We start from the raw sequence: 12,234 nt of genomic DNA, 5'->3' as shown, positions 1-12,234 counted from the left end.
GTCTGGGCCGAGGCCTCATCGACATGGTGAAGAAACCAGGCCCATGTCTGACGCTTCTGGCGAGGTTGGGTAAGTAGGCTCAGGTCATAGGTATAGGTCGTTATTATTTAGGACAAAATAAGTCCCATGGTCAATTGAATGAAGTTTTGTGAAAGCGTGGGCCTTTTCTGTTTCTTGACAATCATCTGTTTCCTTGCATTGGTCTAGGTGAGAACCGGTTCCGTTCTCCTCTGGCGTGGGACATGGTGGGCAAGAACCTGTTCGCCATGGCTGTGCAGGGTGTGTCTTCTTCACTATCCGACCTGCTCATCCAATACCGCTTCTGTATCAAGGCCAGGTAGGCGTGCCTCACATTTCATTGGACAGATTCATCAGATTAGACTCTTTTGTTGTGTCCTTTATCCACTTTCTATTTAAAAATGTATACATATCAAAATAGTCAAGTCAGTAAAACATTTTTATTTCATAACGATCTGCTGTAAATATTCTCCTTGATCTCTAATTGGTTGTCTCAGATCTATGAGCACCGACCAGAAACCTATTGGTGAAGAGGATGAAGACGTGGCCAGAGAGAGGCAAAGGATTCTGGGAGGAAGGGGGACAGTCTGACATTTTGGAACTCAAGCAGCTGACCAAGGTGTACAATAGAAAACAGAAACCAGCAGTGGATCGTCTTTGTGTGGGAATTCCTCCAGGAGAGGTGAGCTGGCTCTGCTACCACTGTACAGCATAGATAGGGACGGAGTTTTTCCCGGCCACATGACCTCACCTTTAATGGTTAAATGCATTATTGATTACAGCCTCTAAGACCTCATTCACACTGAAGCTTCCATAACCGCTGTATATCGCGATAGTCTTGAAATAGCCTTACAACGGTCTTGAAATACGTACTGTGAACGGAGTCTTAAATAGCTTGGAGGTGTGTGCTGTTGTGACTGACAGTGTGCGTTCTCTGTGTSGTCTGTCAGTGTGTTGACGGAGATAAACGAGGTGCACCAGAACATGGGCTACTGCCCTCAGTTTGATGCCATCAACGACCTGCTGACTGGCAGGGAGCACCTTGAGTTCTACGCCATCCTGAGGGGGGTTCCCGAGAAGGAAGTGTGTGAGGTGAGTGTGTGTCCGTGTGTTATCCTCTTGACAAAAAAAGAAGAAGACATTCTTACAACCGGGACATTTTGTGCCTTGTTAAAGGACAGGCAACTATGTCATGCTCCTTATTTGGAGACTTTGTCTCTGCCTTTTTGTTGGTCCATTTTAAGGGCAGGTAATTGTTTAAGGACATGTTTTTGTTTTATGGACAATTTGTTGTTTTAAGGACGGGTTGTTGTTTTAAGAACAGGTTGTTGTTTTAAGGACAGGTTGTTTCGGTTTACTTCCTGAATTGACTGAAGTGAGATGGAATTGACCCCAGCCCTGGTGGGCTATAGCATGTGATCTTGTTATCTTGTTTGTCTAATCATGTCTTTGGCACCTATCTCTCTCTGGTCCAGGTGGCAGAGTGGGGCATCCGTAAACTAGGCCTGATCAAGTAYGTGGACAAGGCAGCAGGGAGCTACAGTGGAGGGAACATGAGGAAACTCTCCACGGCCATGGCACTGATCGGTGGTCCACCAGTGGTCTTCCTGGTGAGTAGGCCTACTTTATGAGCCTTTTATCTAACTAATCATTTGTTCATATACCCAAACGTTATGTTATTCAGTCATGTTACATTACAGTATATCAATGTGTGTGAACGGGACCAACCTTTCATTCAAGTTCAATACCTATTACAGTATCTAGGACCCAGAGTTTTTCCTGATCACATCATGGTCAGGGGGAAAAACTCCCAGCACAACCTATAACCTAGAAACCAGTCTCTCCATTGAGGATGTCAACAATAGACTAGGCACTAGAGGGTGTTGTTTCCTACACCAACTTGTTCCTGGGCCTAGTCTGACCAGGCTCTGGTGTTGTTCTTCTTTGTGGCTGACAGGACGAGCCCACCACTGGTATGGACCCCAAGGCCAGACGGGCTCTGTGGAACTGCATTCTCAGTATCGTCAAGGAGGGACGATCGGTGGTTCTCACCTCGCACAGTATGGAGGAGTGTGAGGCCCTGTGTACGCGGATGGCCATCATGGTCAATGGGAGGTTCCGCTGCCTGGGCAGCGTACAGCACCTAAAGAACAGGTAAGAACAGAGAGAGGGAGAGATGGGAGTTACCTACTGTACAGTAGTGAATCACTACATTGGTGAAAAAGCACGGTGGCCATTTTGGATCAACATTGAGCTAACGCTAATCATCCCTATGCGTTTCTTCATTCAGATTTGGGGATGGCTACACCATCATCCTCCGGGTGGCAGGACCTGACCCGGACCTGAGACCGGTGATGGAGTTCATTGAGAAGGAGCTTCCAGGCAGCACTCTGAAGGAGAAGCACAGGAACATGCTGCAGTATCAGCTGTCCTCCTCCAAAACCTCCCTGGCACGCATCTTCAGCATCCTGGCCAAGAACAAGGAGTGGCTGCACATTGAGGACTACTCCGTTTCCCAGACAACACTAGACCAAGTAAGAGCTGGGCTGGTTGAAAATGTTGTTGTCGGCCATTTTGATTATCATAGCAATTCTTCTTCTTTAAAAATAAAATAAAGTMGTTTTTCGAGGGGGTCTTGTGTAGGTTTATATGAAATGAATGTTTCGTTTGCCAGTACAAAATAGAAYGATAAAAAGAAAAACACTTAAACCAAAATGCAAATTAAACAAACGTTGCTTGCATAGCACACTGATTCATCTGGTCTGTGTGTGTTCTCTTAACTTCAGGTATTTGTCAATTTCGCCAAGGACCAAAGTGACGAGGACCACTTAAAAGACATTTCGATGCACAAGAGAGACGCGGTGGCAGTGGACATTACTCAGCTCAAGTCTTTCCTCACAGACGAGAAGGCCAGGGAGAGCTGTGTGTGAATCCAAGGCTGCACATGAAATGGAACTTTGTTCCCTACATAGTGCTCTAYTTTCGACCAGTGCCCTGGTCAAAAAAGTGCCCTATGTAATGTATAGGGTGCCATTTTGGACGAACCCTGTGTCTGTTCCTCTCCCAGATTAACTGCTGWGGCCCCTGTAGACGGGTCATTCYGGAGAGGAGGGTTTTCTACTTTATTGTAGCGTTTTTTAATTTTTATTCTTTCTCGGTGGACTGCCCAGCGTTAGCGTTCTTTGTAGGGTGAYGCGAGAACGAGCGGCAGAAGTTCAACACTGAAAGTCAATGCAAATCAATGCAAAGAAATAAAGATGATAAAATCCCATGAAGTGTTCTACGAGGAACAGCCTTGTGCCCCTCGCTAGCTAGATTGAAAAGACTGAAAGACTTGAATAYATTTCAAAGTTGTACCCCAGGCAGAGCATGAAGAGTACACAGTTTCTGTGTGCTCACTCGACCAGGATCAGCGACACGCTCGACAATGTATAAAGAAGAAGTTCCAATCAACTCGCTCATTGCCAACCGACAGTCATTTTGATTCAGGGTCTATTTTATCTCCCGCTCTTTGTTACCATTTTTTTTTATGAACTGGAAGAATAAGAATTAATTTGAACGATAGTCCAATCCMAAATGAAAGACATTTTAAATACAGTATATTGATCCATTTAGTTTTGCATCTTAAAAAATGGAACATAATGGAGTTTGTTGTATTTTTTAAAAAGATTAATGTTTTGTTGTTGTCATGACGTCCAGCACAGTGCCTGCCAATCAAGTTGGAGATAATGTTAACACTCCAAAAGAGAGGCCATGGAATGTTCTGGAATGACAAAGCACAAAGACCGGAGCTTCTTTAGAACCCTGAAGGGATTTCAGAGAGACCTTATTGTCAGATTACTGCTTTAAATGTACTGTACTTTGCCATAGGTAATGTGGGGTCAACTTCTGTACTTCTGTACGTGAATGTGCAGTCTAATAACGACAAAGGTCATTTATTAGCTAACAATCATCCTTTTGACATTTGTGACAGGTTTTCTGAAGTGTGAGGATGGAACTAAATGTCATGCTTTTTAATGGACCACATAGTGTAGATATACCGTACAGGTCCTGTGTGCCAAAGCATGAACCCTCTAAGACAGGTATAATGGACTAAAGAGATGGGCTGTTGCTGTTGGATAACCTACTGGGGTTTTCCCCTGGCAGGCCTCAAGATTCTGTGGTAAAAAACACGSTATTACTAACGTGACCACGAGAGAAATGTGACTGGGTATACCATTTTATTCATTTATTTATGTATTGTGAAGTCACAGGTAACAGTGACAGGAGAGCAGACGATGATGATATATATATATATGTATTCTACATTGAAGATATATCTGGATATGTGTCATTCAGTAAACAGTCACCAGTGCCAAAACATTGAGTCAACGTTGTGTTGAGGTTGMGTCAGGGGGCGGGGCGGCTTATTTGTACACTTTTACTTGTCTTTTTCCTTGAACAGCTGACTTCCTGTAGTTCAGCCGCCATCTTKGGAGTTTTCCGCTTGAGAAGTAAAGGACACGTGCTGAAAGTGAAGGATGCAACGGCTAGAATGTATAGAACACGTGGCTACACATGGAGGCTGGGTCTCACATGGTGCTCACAAACAATCCAACCATCATTGTACTTTCTGGGCCGTTGCCAAGGTCCTTTTTGTGCGTGTCTATTGTGCGTTATTATTACTGACCATAACCCCAAATGTTACACCCCCCCTCTTCTCTAACTCGTGGTATTGTATTTACTGACACACAACACGTCCGCCATAGTTACACCAGCAGTCTGCCATATTAACATGCAAACTTAGGGCCAAACAAACACGATAAAAGGCAACAGTCGAATTGAGAGGGACCAGACCAATAMAATGCCACTGTTTTGGTTACGTTACGATGAGTACTACGTTCATTCGTACAGAATTGCTGATCATACAAAGAACCCTATCTGCTCATTGGTCATGATGGGGAGGGATGTGGACACCTAGCACTTTATTGAAGTTTTCTATGTAATCGACACAGTACAGGACTTACATTGGAATAGCCCCAGATTTCAGAAGATACACCTGAAACTACAATGCATTTAGTTTGTCCATTACAAAAAAAGAAGCAATTTGGAAGAAAAGGTGTCCTGCAGTACCATGGTAGTTATTTTCTTGTGTTGAATATTATTTGTTTACATTTGAAGTATTAAAAAGGCTGGTTGTGTCTGTTATTTGTTGTGTACAGTACTTATTTACAGGAATAAAAATTKATACATTTTCAAGACAGTGGTTTGTCTGCTTTCTTCAAATCTACCACTATTATCTTGCCTTCATCATTATCAATTCTAGATAACTTTAAGGTAAACTGTTTTCCAAACCCTTTCTAAAATGCATCACTAGTTGCCCTTATTTCTACAATAATTSAAGTCAAACAACTTCATGTCAACCTTTAYCTGAGATTACCGGAAWATTACTGCTACCAAAGATTATGKATATACTGACAAGATACATGTCTCACCCTAACGGCACAACAGCAGGCTGTCTAGCTGCCGCCTATCCTTTCTTTGTWTTGGTGGATACATCTCATTATTSTAATCTTTTCTGAACCTTGTTTGAAGTCAGTAGGTCACATGACCAAGGAACTATCGAAATGTTAAATTTGGAAAATTTAATGTAAAAACGTGAGAGATGAAAATGGACAAACTAAAGGGTATGCAATGTGTAGGCCCACTGAGTGGACATTCTGAACCTTGTTTGGTGACATGTTCAGTATATGTAATGACCAGCAAACCCACTACAGCCTACCTTACTAGCTCACTCCATCCCTGCTTTGGACAATTAATAACATGTGTGGTAAAACCGTGGGGTGTTGGGTTGGGTTGAGCGTGCAGAGATTGACACAGAGACAGGGAGGTTTTAGTGCGCAAAAACAACTTTACTAAGACAGAAAATTACTTAGGTTTGGCTCGGTCCTACTTCTCTACTGTGGCTTGSTGTCGGTCTCTCCCCGTTCCCTCTCGCGGTGTGCCACCGTGCTCCTTTTATTTGGCCTCCACGGCTGGTTGGCACTTTCCTCTAATTACCTCTACTTAGAGCTGTCCGTGTCGGKGTGCCCAGCTCCCGTATTCCCAGCAGAGGGAGCCAACGTCGCCTACCTCCCCTCTATTACCATCCCCCGGGGTAAACCTCCTGGGATACAACACTTGACTCTCGTACTTTGCCCTTTTCCTTTATGGTTGATATTAACCATGAAAGGAGATATTATCTGTCTCTCTCCTATTGTGTACCTATGTTAAATACTGTGGGGGAAATTTTTTAAAAACTGGGAAAATAAGTCCTTAGAACTACCAATTATTATAGATCAATATTAAAGAAAAGGGTAAACACAACACTGGACTGAACCCCCTAATTGTCAAACTAATATTAAGTACAACAATATAGAAGATACATGACTAGAGGTTATGSAATATGGGTGTATATCCACTGCACGCTTCTTAGGTGTGTAATTGACATGACAAACAAGAGTGTGCAATATAGAAGGGTAGTCAGTGTACATTCTGCACCTTGTTTGAAGTCAGTAGGTCACATGACCAAGGAGCTGTTGACATTTTACATTTTGAAAAATGTATGTAAAAACATGTGAGATGAAAATGGACAAACGAAAGGTTGTGCAATATAGAAGGGTAGTCAGTGGACATTCTGAACCTTGTTGAAGTCAGTAGGTCATATGACCAATGAGCTATTGAAATTSAAAAATGTAAATAAATAATTGAAAATAGTGCGAGATGTAAATCAACAAAAAAAATGTGTGTGCAATGTGTCTATGCCATCGGGTTAGCTACAACCCGTTTTGAAAGTTTTAGGAGTTATGGTTAAACAGCTATTGAAATGTGAAAAATTTGATTTGTCACTATGTTGACGGTCCCTAACTGCTGTTGGCGGATGTAAGGAAAAGTACAGGCGAATATCCGTGGAATATCCAACCTGAAACTGTCTTTACCTTGGTGAGAGGTCTATCTGTGATAACGCACTGCTCTGCTTTCTTGACAACACAATCAACTTAACAAGTCTTACAAGACCTACTTTTATCACACCTGAACTATTTCCCAGTTATATGGTCATGTTCCAATTTGTGAGGTGATGGGGAAAAGGAAATGATTAACTTCTAAATTAATAATACTCTAGTCTCCCTTGGCACACGGGTTGCCTCCCACAATATGAACAATGTTGCCCTAGGTCTGGGATTTCCCAAGACTGATTCACTAGTATTTCTTCAAATTATTTGACTAACCACAAATTAATCCGTTACTGATTTCCTTGTAACAGGACGGAAATCAAAAACAGAGCTAGGTCTGTAGTCACTTTTTGGAGTCCCCAATTGGAGACTTGAAATTAAATAAATTCAATTAAACATGTATTCCAATCATTTTAACTATAATAAATGAATATATTCAATAGCCCAACAGGACAAATAAAGTAAAATGGATTCAATAAAAATGGATTTTGAATATTTCAAATGTAAAACMTTTGATTTATTCAATAACTTCTCCCTGTTCTATTCCTATGACTGAAAACCAGGCAGTAGGCTTTTGCTTCCAGTCATATGAAATAAAGTGACAGGTTGGGGCCACAGTGTTCTGCTCACCAAGCCAGTATTTCTACACATTAAAGATAAGCCAAATGGGCGGGGACTGAGACTGACCATACAGACATATTGTGATGGTCAGTCGTATGTTTGTTCCCGACTGATTTGTACGCTGCAGAAACAAGGAATTGATCATTCATGTAACAGGTACTGAATAGGTTTTGAATGTAAAGAAGCATGGAAATGATCATTCATACAGGTACTGAATAGGTTTTGAATGTAAAGAAGCATGGAAATGATCATTCATACAGGTACTGAATAGGTTTTGAATGTAAAGAAGCATGGAAGTGATCATTCATACAGGTACTGAATAGGGTTTGAATGTAAAGAANTTTGAATGTAAAGAAGCATGGAAGTGATCATTCATACAGGTACTGAATAGGGTTTGAATGTAAAGAAGCATGGAAGTGATCATGTCACAGGTAGTGAATGTACAGAATCACAGCAAACAAGTGGGTATCAACTGATGTTTTTAGAAACATATATAAGTAACCAAACCAACCGGTGCTTTTAGATTGTGATTAAGACCTTTCACACAGTTTCAAATATGGGAAACATTTCCGAAAAAAATATATTAAACCGTAATCATCTCAAATATCTTAGCCGAAAATGAAAGAAGAAACAATATATAAAATATGTATTAACTATATGCATATTTATACAACTTAYATACACATTTAAACCAAGTAGTTCTCCCTTACAGAATTACACAAAGACAACTCATTACAAATGATATACAAAATAACTTCTTTGTCCYACGCACCTTCCCTTTTGTACTGCCATTATAAGTCAAACATGTCGATCAAACATTTTGATCCACTCTGATATTTATGAGGTCTTGTTGTGCCATCCTATTTATCCAAGTGCTCTCCATTTGTTTCCACAATAAATACACGTGTTCCCGGAGAATTCAGAGCATTCTCAGTACTGCATTCCATGGTTCCGCTGTGCTTTCTCTGCCCACCACCTTGTGATAAGTGATGTGCAAAATRACTACTAACATTTATCCACTYTCACTAAGGTTTCCCCACATCTACTGTGATATTCGTGAACAGAGCATCCTTTTCCACTTTGATGACTTCGTACTTGAGAGAGCTGATCCCATCGGTATTTATCGTCAGTCTCGTGCGTTGTATTCTGTCAAACCTGCGATGCAAAGGAAACGACTTATCAGTCTACTATCCTCCTATGAAGATATTCGGGATGCACTGATATGTCAATCCTGTGGCCATACAATAGCCAATAGCCAATATTTTCTTGGCTGTGATGGCTGAGTGACAATGCTGATGCTATCATGAAGAAATAAAAAACTTTCCCCTTAAAATCTAAATGTTATTTTTTAAAGACACAACATTGTGAGGAACCTGTTGAATGTGGTTGTTCTAATCTAAAGCTTTACCTCTGAGGATTTGGGTCGTTCAGTTTGTCTCTCTCGTGGCGGATCATCCGGCATTTTCCGACCTCGCCATCTGGACGAGAGATGGACATTCCTCTGGAGCTCAACCTGTGGAAATCAGAGTTGATTATTATAATGGACTTTGCAGACAAGTTGGAAATACTGTGGAATTCAGGGTTGGGGTCAATTCTAATTCAATTCAGGAAGTGATTTCAGTTAAAAATTCATAAAGGGTTGGGGTCAATTATAGTTCAATTCAGGAAGTGATTTAAGTAAAAAAATTGACAACTTTTTAAGTAAATAGCTTCTCCTTTTCAGTTTATAAAAAAAAATATTGAAAAAGAAACTGCCATTTCAGTTTAGTTCCTGAATTGACTGACCCTAACACCCTGGTGAATATATTGTGTTTTGCATTAACATTGTACAATGCATCGGTAACATTAGAACGTGATGATGTCCCCTTGCCAAGTCTGACTTTAGTATASGCTCGTCTGTAATGCTTTAGAAGTCTGTTTGGATTGGAATGCACTTTCTTGCCTGTTGAAAATGTCGTCATCTTCACCACCCCAGCCCCAGTAGTTGTTGGGAAAGCCGTTGATTTTCAGGAACTGCTCCTTACTTAACGCTGAGACACCGCCAAAGTACTGGTTATAGGGCAAMCTATGGATGAGACAAAGACAAAATAKTTCTCATCTGGCCCATACCAAGAGCCAAGTAATGAAAAGKGTAGGCTAAGCRTRARTAGATATACTTGTTTACTACTCTTCTAGCTATGTACTCATTGTATGAATTGAGGAAGAGTCCATCTGGCCCATACCAAGAACCGTAATGAAAGGGTAGGCTAAGCATGAAGTAGATATACTTGTTTACTACTCTTCTAGCTATGTACTCATTGTATGAATTGAGGAAGAGTCCAATTAATCAAAATGATGATGATGCATTAGAAAGAAGTTTGTGCCGTACTTGAAGCAACTTGTCCATGGAGACAGACAGGTGTCTGGGCTGGCTGAAGCATTTGTAGGGGTTGCGGTCATCCATGGGGATGATGTCCACGTCACTGAACACAAAGCAGTCGTAGTCATACTCTTTCAGGGCCTAGCATAGCCAATGTTCTCAGCTTGCCCTGTTGAATGTGTTGTCTCCATCCTAATGAAGAAATGACAGTAATTTTCAAAACATGGGTACGCAAATTGATTTGCCAAATATTCACTTAATTGAATAAAGTTTTGTCCCAGAAAAGGCTTAATTCATCAAAAAGTGTATTTTAAAAAGTTCCGGTATATGCAAATTATTTTCAAGTGGTGTACTCTTACATTTTACATTTGGTCATTTGCAGACGCTCTTATCCAGAGCGACTTACTGTTATCTAGTGGACACCACATCACAGGCATAGAAGTATTTTTTTTCTTCTTAGCTTCACAGATCTTCCATTGTTGGTAAACTTTTAAAAGATTTATTGAGAAGGGGCCTCCGAGTGGCGCAGCGGTCTAGGCACTGCATTTCAGTGCTAAGATGTCACTACAGAGACCCTGGTTTGATTCCAGGCTGTTCACAACTGCTGGTGTGGGAGTCCCATAGGGCGGCGCAATTGTCCCAGCGTTGTCTGGTTAGGGTTTGGCCAGGGTTAGGCCGTCGTTGTAAATAAGACTGTGTTCTTAACTGACTTCCTAGTTAAATAATAAAAAACAAAGCAAACGCAGTTTTCTAAGTCATGGACAACCTGAAGATTACTGAGCTGCAACATTACATCCACCATTTCATTCAAACTAATTACATTAGCAATGAGCAAAGCACTAGAAAAAAAGGAAGTCCGCACTTCACTACTTTTTTCTTTTACAGATTACTTCAGGTCAACGCACCACTTCTAAAGACAGTCACTAGGGCCGCATCTTGGACACAGATTAAGCCTAGTCCTGGTCTAAAATAATTTAGTCTCGGACTATGCTTAATTGTGTGTCTGCGGAAACCGCCTCCTAGGAGCCCAGACAGGTTTTGTCCTTATCTCATTGAGGAAAGTAAACATATTTGCAAACCATCATGCAATACACTAAACTAGAAAAACAAGGGACTTCCCTTAAGGAATGTCAGAAAATAAGCAGCGCGGTGTTAGAGAACCGCGAGAGTATACATACAGTAGCTCTTAGTTACTTCAGAAGAAAGCAGAAGGAAAAAAAAAGCCCACCGAGCATTGGAAGAACCAACCATACTTTAGCTGGAGATGTGATTGGTTGCGCAGACATGAGTGTAGGAGAGTGGAAAGCAGAGTTATTGTAGTATGTCAGAGTGAGAACAGAGAGAGAGGGGGAAGAGAAAGAGAGGAGAGAGCAGATACAGAGAGAGAGAAGAGAGGGAGAGAGGAGAGAGCGAGAAAGAGGAGGGAGAGAAAGAGGAGAGAAGAGAGATATGTAGAGAGAAACGTTATCTGCGATTTTGGTTTCAAGAAGGAAGCACCTGTAGAAGTCATGTAAGGACACGTTCTTTCCTCTAACTGTAATGTATCTCTTAGGAGTAGGCTACTGTTCACTATCATGCGGGTGGTAGTCATCAGCTGCACGTGTAGGCCGAAGTGGTGATTTTGTCATCCAAATACACCACAAAAATGAATACTTCGAATTTGATTATAAAAACGACAAAAAAAACTAAAGTCACAATTCTACAACACAGGTTGGTCAAAAACAAGCTTTGTGATGGGTTGAGACGCGGTCTAAGCATACTAATAACCAGTTTACGCACGGGTAAGCCTATAATACAAAATATGGCTAATCTTGCTTTCTGTTCCATCAGAGAAATCACTGCGCATCCACTGTCACCATCAGCCCAGACAGGCATTCATTATCTTTGATTTCAACTATATAAAGCATTTAGACATGATCTCCCGTGCTTCTAGCCTAACGCTCAATCAGACCCGACAGCGTCATTACATCAATGCTGTGTAATAAATTCTGCAGTCACTTTTCCCTTATGTAATCCAAAATTGTTACTCTTTTGTTGCAATAAGTTCAACATTCACTTTTGCTAACTATTTCTGTCAGGTCTGGGCATACAAGTTGATGCATACGTTGGATAATCCAACGTATGCACCACACAGAACAAGGGCACAAGGCAATCGCAGCGTTCCATTGGAAATGAATGTACTTCTGGTGTGGCAAAAGGCAGTGACGATGTCGGTGGTGATCGAGGCATTCCATTTGGGATTGCAACGACGGGGGGTTCGTGACA

At 41.3% G+C, this 12,234-nt stretch overlaps 1 protein-coding gene and 1 pseudogene across 1 annotated transcript in view; one reads left to right on the top strand and one right to left on the bottom strand.

Moving 5' to 3' along the window:
* LOC112068272 (phospholipid-transporting ATPase ABCA1-like) overlaps positions 1 to 5,256 on the top strand; it is a 57,041-nt pseudogene extending 51,785 nt beyond the window's left edge.
* A 2,820-nt stretch (positions 5,257 to 8,076) lies between these two features.
* Positions 8,077 to 12,234, bottom strand: part of LOC112068292 (beta-1,4-galactosyltransferase 1-like) — a 9,671-nt gene continuing 5,513 nt past the window's right edge. Inside the window, 4 exon segments of the mRNA XM_024135394.2 lie at positions 8,077 to 8,765; positions 9,019 to 9,123; positions 9,553 to 9,675; positions 9,974 to 10,161. Coding sequence (XP_023991162.1) covers positions 8,636 to 8,765; positions 9,019 to 9,123; positions 9,553 to 9,675; positions 9,974 to 10,161 — 546 coding nt within the window. The 3' untranslated portion in view covers positions 8,077 to 8,635.

Source organism: Salvelinus sp. IW2-2015, unplaced genomic scaffold (genome assembly GCF_002910315.2).
Source record: "Salvelinus sp. IW2-2015 unplaced genomic scaffold, ASM291031v2 Un_scaffold356, whole genome shotgun sequence".
Taxonomy (NCBI): domain Eukaryota; kingdom Metazoa; phylum Chordata; class Actinopteri; order Salmoniformes; family Salmonidae; genus Salvelinus; species Salvelinus sp. IW2-2015.
This window is presented reverse-complemented; position numbering and strand designations above follow the sequence as displayed.